This window comes from Primulina huaijiensis, chromosome 8 (assembly GCF_012295235.1).
Source record: "Primulina huaijiensis isolate GDHJ02 chromosome 8, ASM1229523v2, whole genome shotgun sequence".
In the NCBI taxonomy this organism is placed as follows: Eukaryota; Viridiplantae; Streptophyta; class Magnoliopsida; order Lamiales; family Gesneriaceae; genus Primulina; species Primulina huaijiensis.
In genome coordinates, this window is record NC_133313.1 from 17,520,986 (window position 1) to 17,533,793 (window position 12,808).

At 35.0% G+C, this 12,808-nt stretch overlaps 1 protein-coding gene across 1 annotated transcript; it reads left to right on the top strand.

Annotated features, from left to right (window-relative positions):
• Window positions 1-1,165: 1,165 nt before the first annotated feature.
• Window positions 1,166-6,754, top strand: LOC140982843 (probable DEAD-box ATP-dependent RNA helicase 48). Its single transcript, XM_073449606.1, has 10 exons — window positions 1,166-2,566; window positions 2,653-2,759; window positions 3,567-3,622; window positions 3,707-3,931; window positions 4,014-4,220; window positions 4,325-4,411; window positions 4,621-4,716; window positions 4,816-5,031; window positions 5,506-5,688; window positions 6,380-6,754. Exons 1-10 carry the CDS (start codon window positions 1,485-1,487, stop codon window positions 6,608-6,610), a joined length of 2,490 nt encoding a protein of 829 aa, XP_073305707.1. The 5' UTR covers window positions 1,166-1,484; the 3' UTR covers window positions 6,611-6,754.
• The last annotated feature ends 6,054 nt before the right edge of the window (window positions 6,755-12,808 follow it).

Below are 12,808 nucleotides of genomic sequence, written 5' to 3' on the forward strand. Positions count from 1 at the left end.
AGTTTAATGAATCCTTCTCTGTTGAGATCAAGTGTTCCTGCTGCGATTCTCATAGCAGATGTCCAATCGTCTATGAGTTCTTCTCTGTTTTTGAAATCTAATACATCAAGGTTAAGCATAACCCCGTAAGGATGTATAGGATCTAAAACAGTTTTCCCATAGGGTGTTTGGTGCAAGGGAATTTGATTTCTCCTTGTCCTTGTTCCCGCTGGGTGTGCTCCTCCACCAGTATGGAAATCAGTTTGAGATTCTCTCATATTTATATTCTGAGATCCCACACTTTCTCTTGGTGGTTCTTGAGAAGATGACCACGTTATGGCAGGTGTTTCACCTCCTGCTGTGTTCATCTTTAGATCTACAACTTTGAGATTTGCGAAAGATTCCGCAAGTTCTTGTAGATCCTCTAGACCAATCCTTTCTAGAGTTTTCATCAGGTTAATTTCTTTTCTGAGACAGACTTAATTAGGTTGATCATCTTTTCTTCTTCAGTTAATGGTTTTGACACCACTCTGGCTTTCCCTTGTTGATGTAACAAAGGTTCAGTACCGAATGATGGTGGTAACCATCCTCCTGAATTTCGTTTACTAGAACTTGGTTGTTGTTCCAGTTTTTGAATTCTTGTTTGAATATCCTTTAATATTCCAAGAATTTCTTCCTGGTTTTCAAGGATTTTTTCAACTCGTTGCGGTACAAAATATAGCATCTTGCCATAATTTTGTACTGTTTTCTGAATCTCTCTAAGATCTAAAGAGAGCTTAGAAGAATCGGGTACAATTTCTATAAACTTATTAGATTGAATTATAAGTTTACCTGAGGGTGCTGAGAATTCCCTTTCGGCTCTGGATATCTAACCATAGTTAGATGTTCTTGTGTATATTCCAAAATATTGGAATAATCCTTGTAAATTATTTTCCTCGAACGTAAGTTCGGATTCATAATTCTTCTAAATTCTCCTCCTCTAATATTTAATTCTACCGTAATAATAAAATTTGTGTTTGACATAAATTTACGTAAGCTCTGATATCATTTTCAAAGGATCTTGGATAAGGAAATTAATTAGATCTTTAAAATAGAAAGGAGGTTATTTTTTAAAATAAAATTTTGTGAAGTTTAAATTTTTAATTGAATTTTCATTGAAGGCTGTATGACCAAATATCCCCTTTTTTTCTCTTCTAACTCGATCTCTACAATTTCTCTCTTCTTCACCATGTTGCCCGGAAATGAATTTGCCGTCCGTGGTGGAGCTCTGAATTGATGGCGGTGGGGGTGTTAGTGTCCATCGATTGAAGAAGAACACCTAAGAAGAAAGCTTGGAGGAAGAAACGGGGTCGGGGGAAATTAAAATTTACTTTTGTTTAATTATAATTTAATATTAGATCAGTTAATTTAGGTTTTTATTGTTGAATTAGCTTTTTAAGGGAACGTTTTTACACGTTTCTTAAAACCCTAAACCCTCTTCCTCCGCTCTGCCACTAGTCACGACCATGAACTTTTGCTCCGTTTCCCTCCATCAACGTTTCAAGTCTTTTCCTCGGAGCCTTACTTTCCTCCGTTCGATGGGCGGCGGTCCACGTACCTTTCCCGGCGGGCTCAACAAGTGGCAATGGAAACGCTTGCACGAGAAAAATGCCCGTGAGAAAGAGAAGCGCCTACTCGATCAAGAGAAGCAAGTTTACCAAGCTCGAGTTCGGTCAGAAATCCGGGCCAAACTAGCCCCTGCTGAAAACCCATCAACAGGGCCGCAACAAATTGATAGGAGCCAGCACAGTTATGGACCGTTATCTGCAAAAGATCACATTCGGGCCCTCGCTGATCGATTCATGAAGGAAGGTGCTGAGGATTTGTGGAATGAAGCTGACGGCCCTTTGGAGATTCCAGTTCCAGTGAATAAGGCTGGTGGGCTGATTGATTCAAGGAAATCGACTTTTAGTTTTAGTGTGGCTGAGAAGAGTGGTGAGAGTGTATATTCGAGTACTATGACTGGTAATTTAACAAAACCAAGATATTTTTGTACTTATAGGAAGCGGAGGAGTGATTTAATAGCTGATTTTGGGAAGGAGTGTTCTAGTCAAATGTGTGGTGGTTTTGGTTCTGTGACAGTTTCAAGAAGTGGGATGATGAAGGATGTTAGTGATTTCTTGAATTTTAGGCGTTATTATTCTGTAGGTTCTGCAAGTGGGATAAGAGAAAGGTTAACCTTTTCAAGAACTGCTGACTCGATCGGCAAAGGCAGCTCGGATAATAAAGCAGCTTCTGGTGGCAAGAGGGCTGAAAAATGGTCAAAATTTCGAGGGGGTGTGATGGATTCATCGGACGATGATAGTGATGATTATGAGGATGAAGAAGAACCAAGAATTGGGGGGCAAACTGAAAGGATAGTGGGTACTCGTGCGGCACTGGGGAAGTACGATATCAAAATAATAAAGAGATTGCCATTGAGTATTGTCGAGGATGAGGATGACTTATCTCAGCAAGTTGAAGTCATCCGAAAGGAGTTCAGATCTAGGAGTATGCAGGGGGGTGGAAGAGAAGAAATTGAAGAGGAATCAATTCTTAGTTCTAAAAGGTATGCTGGATTTTATTTATCAAGTATGATACATTTTATGGATTGGTGTAGATTATAATTTAATAAGGTAGAGCATGCTTCTTCAGGTTCGATGAGTGTAACATATCTCCTTTAACCGTACGAGCACTTACTGAAGCTGGTTACGTGCAAATGACTGCAGTGCAAGATGCAACGCTTTCTGTGGTCCTTGAAGGTTATCAATTTCCACTGTGACATTTATTTATAATAATTGTGTCAAATTCTGTGAGAACATTGTCCAAGTACTAAATCGAAAATATGTTCAATTAGTCATCTAATACAGGATTGTTAGATTGTATCAGTGTTCTACCCTTTCTATCTGCCATTTCTTTTTCTTGCTTGTCGTTTGAATGGGAAAAAACAGGAATCACCACCATCGCACTCCATCTTGTAGGTTTAACCACATTTCTTAGGATGAATGTTTTGTGCAAACCGATATTTTATTTACTCAATAACTTCCTAAGTCACTCTGATAATGTCGCTACTGTTGTGGTTTAAAAAATCGCTCTGCATTTAGATAAGGGGTGAATTCAAAATAAATCAGGGTGTTAGGGGTGGTGGGGGGGAATTTTATAAGTTGGGGCATAAAGTATGCATTTTTAGAAAAATTGTGCATAAAATTTAAAATATTTTCATTTGGGAAGGGAGGTGGGTGGTAGCCCCCTATACCCTTGTTAAGTTCCCCATTATCTTAATAATCAGAAGATTACACATAGGATTTTGTTTTATTTGATTATGCCAGTTTTGAATAATGAAAACTGACCTATTATAGTCTGTTCTGTTTCCATTAAACTTGTGCTTGATTTAGAGGAAATACAATGGCTGTTGTAGGACACTTTTTGTTATTATTTTTCTTCATTGCTTGAAGCTTAGATGTCATGATATGATTTTGTTCAGCTTGCTATCTTTTTCTTTGTTGGGATAAATATCATTACCATTTGTTTTCTTACTTTTTATGATCCATGGTCTTTCTTTGGGGCAGGGAAGGATGCTTTAGTCAAAGCTAGGGCTGGCACAGGAAAGAGTATTGCCTTTTTGGTGGGTCACAAGACTTCTTATTTATAGCTTTATTTGTAGTCAGTTCTTATTTTTTAGCCTTATTGCTTTGCTAAACATAAACAGCTTCCTGCTATTGAAACAGTTCTGAAGGCATCAAGTGTTAACAAAATTCAGCGAGTACCCCCGATATATGTCCTTGTTTTGTGCCCCACTCGAGAAATTGCAAGTCAAATCTGTGCGGAAGCAAATGTGCTCCTGAAGCATCATGATGGTGTTGGTGTTCAAACACTAGTTGGAGGGACACGGTTTAAAGTTGATCAAAAGCGCCTAGAATCCAATTTATGTCAGGTGTATATATGATTTTACGGTATTTGATTATTGCAGTAAAGGTTCTGTTGCGAGCATATTTACTAGGGCATGATGTTTGCAGATAATTGTTGCCACTCCTGGTAGATTGTTAGATCACATTGAAAACAAATCGAGCTTCTCTGTGAGATTGATGGGACTGCAGATGCTTATACTTGATGAAGCCGATTGCTTGCTGGACCTTGGGTTTCGGAAGGATGTGGAGAATATTGTTGATTGTTTGCCTCGCAAGAGGCAGACTTTACTCTTTTCAGCTACAATGCCAAAGGAGGTTCAGCCTTTTGGCTTAAAATTAACTGGTCCTTTTTATTGTATAAGAGCAAAGGTAAGCTATCACCCTTGGGAGGTCTTAATTTTGAAATTGTCAAATTTCAGGTCCGTCGAATATCCCAACTTGTTTTGAAAAGGGAATCTTCCTACATCGATACAGTGGGTATTGGGAGTCTGGAAATTCATGAAAAGGTATGTTATTTGATTTGATGGTACCGTGCTTTTCTCTGGGTTAAACTGCTGATAACTCCCGTCATATGGAATTTGGAGTTCACAGAATCAAAAGTTATTTGACCTTACTTGTCATCAGTTTTAAAATTGACAGAGGATAATAGCTTCATTTTATCAAGTTTTATTGAAGCGAGCCATCATTACAATGTCCGTGCTAACCCTTTGAGCAGGTTAAGCAATTTTATCTTGTTGCACCCCATGACCAGCATTTTCATTTGGTACACCATCTTTTGAAACACCATACAAGTCAAGTGCTCGACTACAAGGTGGGTTTGAGATAGGTTTTGTAGCACGCCAGTGATTTGGAATCCACATTTATTTTATTTGAACATTTTCTTACAGATAACTGCTTTACTTCTTCACAGGTCATTGTTTTTTGTGCAACGGCAGCAGTGACATCGTTCTTGTTTTCCCTTTTCCGTGAGTTAAAACTGAATGTTCGAGAGATTCATTCCAAAAAGCCTTCGCTCTATCGTACTCGGATATCCGATGAATTCAAGGCATCAAAAGGATTGATTCTGATTACATCGGATGTCTCAGCTCGAGGGATGCATTATCCTGATGTCACGTTGGTTATTCAGGTGAAGTGATTGTCTATTGCATTTATTTTAACACTTAAGTTAATCCTACAGTTCATTTCTAGAAATCAAACGTCGATATTTACGGCACCAAATGACTGGACTCTTTGATGTCAATTGTTTGCCAAAGGTTTTAATTACCAGATTAATTATTTACACCATGACATCTTTTTATCACCTGTTCTAGAAATATCTACTACCACAAAATTGTCATAAAGGCATTTGGTAATGTCATCAGGCACACCACACAACTTGGCAAAGACCTTAGAGAATTGCGTTAGTTCATTGGTCTTTGATGTCTACCCATGGGAGTTTAAATCAAAAGTTCAGTATCACTGTATGCATTGCGTCAAGGAAACATTAGTTACGATATCAATGGAACTTCACAGTTGTATTTGAATGATGGCTAATACCTCTAGATGTAAATTTTGTGATCATAAGGGAACATGTTTCTTATTAAAAAAGCAATAATAACAGGTGGGAATACCCCCTGATCGAGGGCAATATATTCATCGGCTTGGAAGAACAGGGCGACAAGGCAAAGAAGGAGAAGGGTTTCTGTTGCTTGCGCCTTGGGAACAATATTTCCTAGATGAGTTGAAGGATCTTCCTATTGAGAAAGTTGATTCACCGACTTTAGATCCTGATATGAAAGTAAAGGTATACAATCTCTTCTGTTCATGTCATATATATTGCAATCGCTTTTCTTAAAAGTTTGAGTTCATAGGAGGTGGCTCAGTAGCATCAGTCACCCTGATGTCTAGGCCTAACATCGTGGAATGTATGTTTGGAATAAATATCTATGAGGCACATATGTATGTTTGTCGAGCATTGGGCGTTGAATGCTATATAGAAGAAAAAGGAGATAAAATATTTGAAGTTGTGTGTGCCAGTGGTTTTGAGCTTGTGAGCGCTGGTTCGGTTGTCATGTTAAAATTAATTTTTCTAAAATATCGAGCTCATGGGAGGTGGCCTGGTAATATTATGTAATATTATTTATGCATAAGAAATAAATTTAAATTTTTTGGGAAACAAATAAAAAATGAATTTACTCTTAAGTAACTTGTAAAAATCGTTTTCTTTAATTGTCAAGGAGGTGGAAGTCAAGTGAAAGCAAATATTCTGAAAAAGATTTTAAAAAGAGATAATGTTTAACGCTAAGAAAGTACTTGTTTGATTTGCAGGAGTAACGCTTTGCACCGTGCAACTGCGGATCACTTGTTTACTATCTGTAATTATTGCTTCTAATGAATGAATATAAAATAGTGTCGTAAAAAACAAATCACTCGCACCTTGCAAATAGTTAACCATGGCAGTTTTTTCTTAATATATTCTGGTAATATAAATGTAGATTGAGAATTCATCCGAAAAGATCGATGCTAGTGTCAAAGAAGCAGCATATCACGCTTGGCTCGGCTATTACAACTCCATCAATGTAATTGGCAGAGACAAAACAACGCTCGTGGAGTTGGCCAACCAATTCTCAGCCTCAATTGGTTTACAAAAGCCACCTGCACTGTTCAGGAAAACTGCTCTTAAGATGGGATTGAAAGGTATTTCTGGGATTCGAATACGAAAGTAGCACCTTGTTTACATCTTTTAACTGCGCATATGATGAATTATGTATGTACATTTTCATCACTAGGGAAAGACTCCCCCGAGTGTCAGCGTTTGATATTTTCTTTGCGTATTTTTAATTTAGCATGGCGTAGTTTTTGCAGGCTAATATGCAGTAATTGGTATCAGGTCTGCATTGAAATTCTATGTACTTCCAGTGATTGGATATATAGAAAATTTGATACCCCTTAGGCCTCTTTTACCTTTGTACTTGGTGTAAGTCCGCTGTTGGTTCCTGGATCAAATGCAATTGGAACTAAATTTGTGACCGCTTAAATATTTAGTTAAGAATCGAAACTTGAAGTTCCAGAAATATTACAATAATGAAAATCAAGGTTCTAATATTCGCTGGCGTTAGTCGAGCATCTTGCATCTAGGACACCTAGGCGGGTATTAGGTGGTGTTAAGCAGATTCTACTGAATCAACATAATTAAAAAAATTGGTGTATTAGGGAAAGAGAACAAATCGCATTTATTGTTGACTTTGTTTAGGTCTATAAAAAATTAATTTACTTTTATAATTGAACTTTTAATTTAAATTTGAAGCCCAATTTTTTTTTAAAAAAAACCCAAAAAGATAATTAATCCTAGGGCTGCTTAGGCTGGCTGGCCGACTAGCATTTTTTTCAGTGTGATCGGTTGACGCCTAACATTTAAGCAGTCGCTTAGATCGAATTTTAGAACACTCATAAAAAAAACATAACGAATACCAACAATAACATAATAAAGAGTAAGTCTCTTGTGAGAAAGTTTCACTAATTTTTATCTGTGAGACGAGTCGATCTTATCAGTATTCACAATAAAAAATAATATTCTTAGTATAAAAAGTAATACTTTTTCATGGATGACTCAAATAAGAGATTTGATCCACGAAATTGATCCACGAGACTGTCTCACAAGAGTTTTTGTGCATAATAAATACCAACAAAGCGAGATATAAGAATAACAGAATCTGTGATAATACTGTATTCTTAAACCAAATTTCAACAAAGAAAGCATTCTCTCAATCTCGAAAGTACAGTATTATCTAGCATTAAATAGTCAGAGAAGTGATTTGATACTTTTGGATTCCTGAGAGTACTAAAATCGTTGTGTTTTGTGTTTATTGAGCCAATATGTGAATGATGATTGGTTTCTCATATTTAGGTATGTTGACGATCAATTTACAATCTTAGTACATTTTCTTTTTCAATTTTTTTTTTTTGGTCTGAAATCAAACATGACCGCCAGAAATTGCAAATGTTCCAGACATGAATGCTGATATGTATTTACAATTCGGGGATATAAAAAATAAGCCACATTTGCAATTTTCTTATAAAATCTCCAAATTAAAAATTACATATAAGCACTCACATCAGCTGTTGGGACATCGTATTCTTGCACCCGAGACGCAGCGGAAGTTTAAAATTTTTGTTCTTGGGTGTCGTGTGTTTAAAAACCATTCATAGGGTGTTTAAATAATTATACTTTTGCGTTCTTAACGCTGGACTCCAAACTATTCCGGTTTGAGGCGGATATAGCCCTTCTTGTAATTCCCTACGAACATCTCTTCAATTTTGATCGACTAATTAGGTCCACGATCAGAAACTTTTTTCCTCGCTTGGATTGCATTAGAAATCACAAACGATTTGTGCGTTGAGACTGTAACCTCCGAATTTCTAAAATCCGGAGACAGAAGCGGCTCGACGGTGGAAGAAAAAAATTGGCCGAAACCCTTTTCCATTCAATTGAGTTTTTGGCCGTGACATACATGATTCAAAATCATGTTTTTATGCTAATTTTTTCTTAATAAATCATTAACCAAAATTATAGATTCTCAATCCATAATTAAGCAAATCATATTTGCTTTTGACCAAAATTTTTCTTCCATAAAAAGCATGATGTGGCCGTGGGTTATGGGAAGAAAAGGAAGGAATTTTCTTATGTTTTGTGTGAAAAATTATTCATCCCTCAACAATGAGCCCTAATGGTGTATTTATAGAGTGAGACTCCTAATCTAATTAGGAGTCCCTCTCCCACAAGGACTTTAATAATTTCATTATATTTAAATTATCATATTATTAATATATAATGTATTTATTAACCTTTAATAATACATTATATAATAATATCATATACACTTATTTTATATCACCATATAAAATATATACATGTATATGTATATAAAATTAAATAACCATTATTTAATTTATAAATTTAATCCTTGATTAATTTAACTATAGACTCCTCTAGAATATTTATGAGAATTTGTTCATGTTAGTAGCCACTACTACTAGCACCACCATTTAATTAGTAAATTCTCGATTCACTAAATAAATGATTTCGAACTCATTATAACATCGATCGACGATCCGAGAGCGTCGATATGTCAAGGATACAAATCTTGTTCATATAATGAAAATTGAAAATTTCGAAGATCCAAATTTTCACTTACAATATTGGGCAGCTGCCAGTTTTAGTGAACTCCTTCACAAAACAGGCAGTTCCACTTTTCATCCTTATTTAGCAATCATGCCAACTTCCATTTCTTCCATCCTATGTAATCAGCTCATAAACTCATTTATAAGCTTTTTGTTTGATCTCCATCAAACTATAGTCGCCAAATTCCAACTCCTTGAAATTTGACTATCTCAACGGGAATACAGAATCCGATACTTGTGTGACCCTCAATGGTTCAGGGATACAGCTAGCCGTGGGTTCACATCTACATGTGATTCAGAATAACATTTATTCTTATTCGGGTTTACCCTAGTTAACCCCATTCTTTTCCTCAACTCTTTGATCAAGAATGTCAGAACTAATTTCTGATTGCACCCATCGGATCATGGTAAGAGCGTCTAGTAGCATCGCCCCATAATCCCCTAGGTATCACTGATAGTGCGTGCAAGAACCTTTAGTCATGGTTAGCGTACAGTACGGTCCCTTCAACACATATATCCCGATCGAATCTGCAACCATTGGTATATCGAGAGTTGCATATGAATTCGATAACGATGCGATTTATCTTTGAGTACTAATAGTGGCATGGTATGTGCAACTAGGAAAAACACATTTCCCTAAAGCACATTTCTTGCTCTGGCCAGAGACTCCTTGCACTATTAACTCATCAGATCACATAGGATATCTTCACCCATAGGCGAACGGTGAATCCCTGACTACAATGCATTTGCTCCTACGTATTTCGAAACTACACCCAACCTCGCCACCTGATGACCCTCGATGGAGTCGGTAAACGGATCAAAGTGCATGCTAGTACGTATAGCCCCTACATTGTCCCGGGTCAAAGGACTAATGGTGTACAACCATAACTGCGGACTATTCCACTCGATAAGTGAGAATCACTTGGACAGTCCGCGGGAGGGTTGTTCAGTGCATCATCACATGATCACTCATCTGTGTGAATGGACATCTCCATGTCCTTGCCAATGAAACATGGCGTTTACATCACAGATGCTTGTGTCAAGCTCGAGCGACCTTTATCCTTGTTTTAGGCGGCTGAATCGACTAGGAACCTGTTTAGAATATACGGTACACTTCCTAATGAGTTTCATGATCTTACGTTGCGACGCAGACTTCATGGTACCTATTGTATATTCAAGGACTTTATCTATGCAGCTTGCATGGGTATACAGATAAAATATAATGCCATAATCGAATAAAATCATATAATATTATTAAAATAAAGATTGTTTTACATTAGAGTCAATAAAGCTCGAGCCACAAGTTGGCTTGCCGGACACCTACTCTAACATCAGCCACATGCGATTTCCGGCAGTCAGGTTGGATTACGGGTGAAAATGGACCATTTTTAGAAAAAACGACAATTAGTGTTCTAAGATTATATAATGGGACTGTTAACTTAACAAAAAAAAATGAAACACGTACAAATTATAAGACCAAAAATAATCGATCGTGCGAGGCAGACAACTTATTTCAAAATACGTTACAAGCTAAAAATGTAACAATGCGTTTACAAGAAGGACATAAATAAATTATTAGGGGTAACAAAATCAGACACGATCTACCAACCCGACACGGTTCAACCCGAAAAAAATCAGGTTTGGGTTTGAGATTTTCGGGTTCGGGTCAGATCAGATTGGATCCGATAGATGACCCGAAAAAAATGATCTGATCTTATTGGGTTGGGTTGGGTTGACCCGAAAATTTTAATTTTTTTTAAAAAAATATAATTAATAAATATTGCCTACATTTTTATATATTGTATGTCTGAAAAAATATTTATTATATATTTATATCATAAATTTTCATAATTTAATATTTATTTTGAACATTTTTTATTTTTTAAACAATTGTTTATTTGATTGGTAAATATATTTTATTTTTCTACAATTAGACTTTTAAATTTAAATCATATATATATAAGAGATATTTTTTTATTATGTGTTTAAATTAAAATATTATTTTTTGAATTTTATTTAATTTTTTTTTAAAAAAATTCAAAATCGGATTAATCAGGTTGATTCGGATTCGAGTTCGGATTGAACAATTTTTAAATAGTACTATTGTTCAACTCGATCCAACCTATTCGAATTGACACATTTATAAATGATACTGTCAACTTCAATATTAATATCTCTATAAATCAAAATTCCATATTATTAGTTATTTGGGCATATGGGTCATGAAATAGTCGATGTTATCGTAGATGGGACACAATTATATAATAAAATATTTAAATGATTGAAATTTTTTCTTGCGGCAAAAAAATTAATTCAGAAGTGAAGACATACCTTGATTTCAAATCGAGTTCATGTTAAATTATTTATTTCTTGACTAAATCAATTGAAAATTTATTTTCTTGAATCTAATGATCTCGAATTTGAGGGGATCTATAATAGCATTTTTTTTCAGTCTAGTCTCATTTTCAAAGGTAGAAAATAAAACAAGAAATACCCAAGTTGGAAATTTTATATGTTTCCGCACCCAATTTTACATATTATGTTTAGAATATGTCTCTTGTGAGACGGTCTCACGAATCTTTATCTGTGAGACGGGTCAACTCTACCGGTATTAACAATATAAAGTAATATTCTCAGCATAAAAAGTAATATTTTTTCATAGATGATCCAAATAAGAGATCTGTCTCACAAAATACGACTCGTGAAACCGTCTCACACAAGTTTTTGCCTTATATTTAAGATTCAAGAATTTTATCAGTATAAATAGATCATAAAAATAAATAAATAATGGAACAAAATTCATTAGCACAATGTAGCAATTTCTTTAAAAAAAATATAATTAACGATTTCTTGTTTATATAATCTGTTTTTTTTTGTCTTTTTTTTAAAAAGAATTATTATAAAATATTTGCATCAAGAAATTCAGAGTCAATTAGGAAACGTCGCTATTATACCAAACACCAAAGACGTGACACCAATTCCTCGTCACGTTCCATCCGAGTAATAATTTTAACCATAAATTAATCAATGGTTAGAACATTCAAATTCAAATAAATAATTAAGACATCTAAAAGTTCATGATATTAAATGAATACATATCCTGTGAAATAAATTCATGAATATATTTTTATGAGATGAGTTGATCTGATCTATATTTAGAGTACAAAATAATATACTTGACCTAAAAATTAATGTTTTCAATGGGTCGGATCTATTATGAGATCCATATAACAAAATTGATCAGTGAAATAGTCCCCAAAAATCTTTGTGATATTAAATTATTATATCAAATTATAGCAAGTTAATTTTACATTATTAACAATAAGAAGTACCCTAAATCATGTGCAAGAGTTGCTTGTTAATCCTGTTCTGTCGGCACATTTCACTGTCGACATCTAATTTATAATAATCAATAAATCTAACTTATCTTTAAACGCAGTTAAAAGAAAAATTAAATAAATGATTCTCATTGCTACAAGTCAAATCCACAATATTAATCACAAAGTCTATTCAATTTTGGTACTTAATTACCTAAGAAAACAATTCATGTCATTCACATTAAGCAAAAAACAGCTTTTTAAAAAGAGAAATTTAGCACGAACAAACACACACACACACACAAAAATATATATATAAAAGATAATTTCTTGTATTATTTAGTTGGTCTTATATTAGCAAGCCATGATCATTGTATTAAATATGTTCGGTCTCTGTCAAACCGAAACTTTCTTTGCATACCCTAA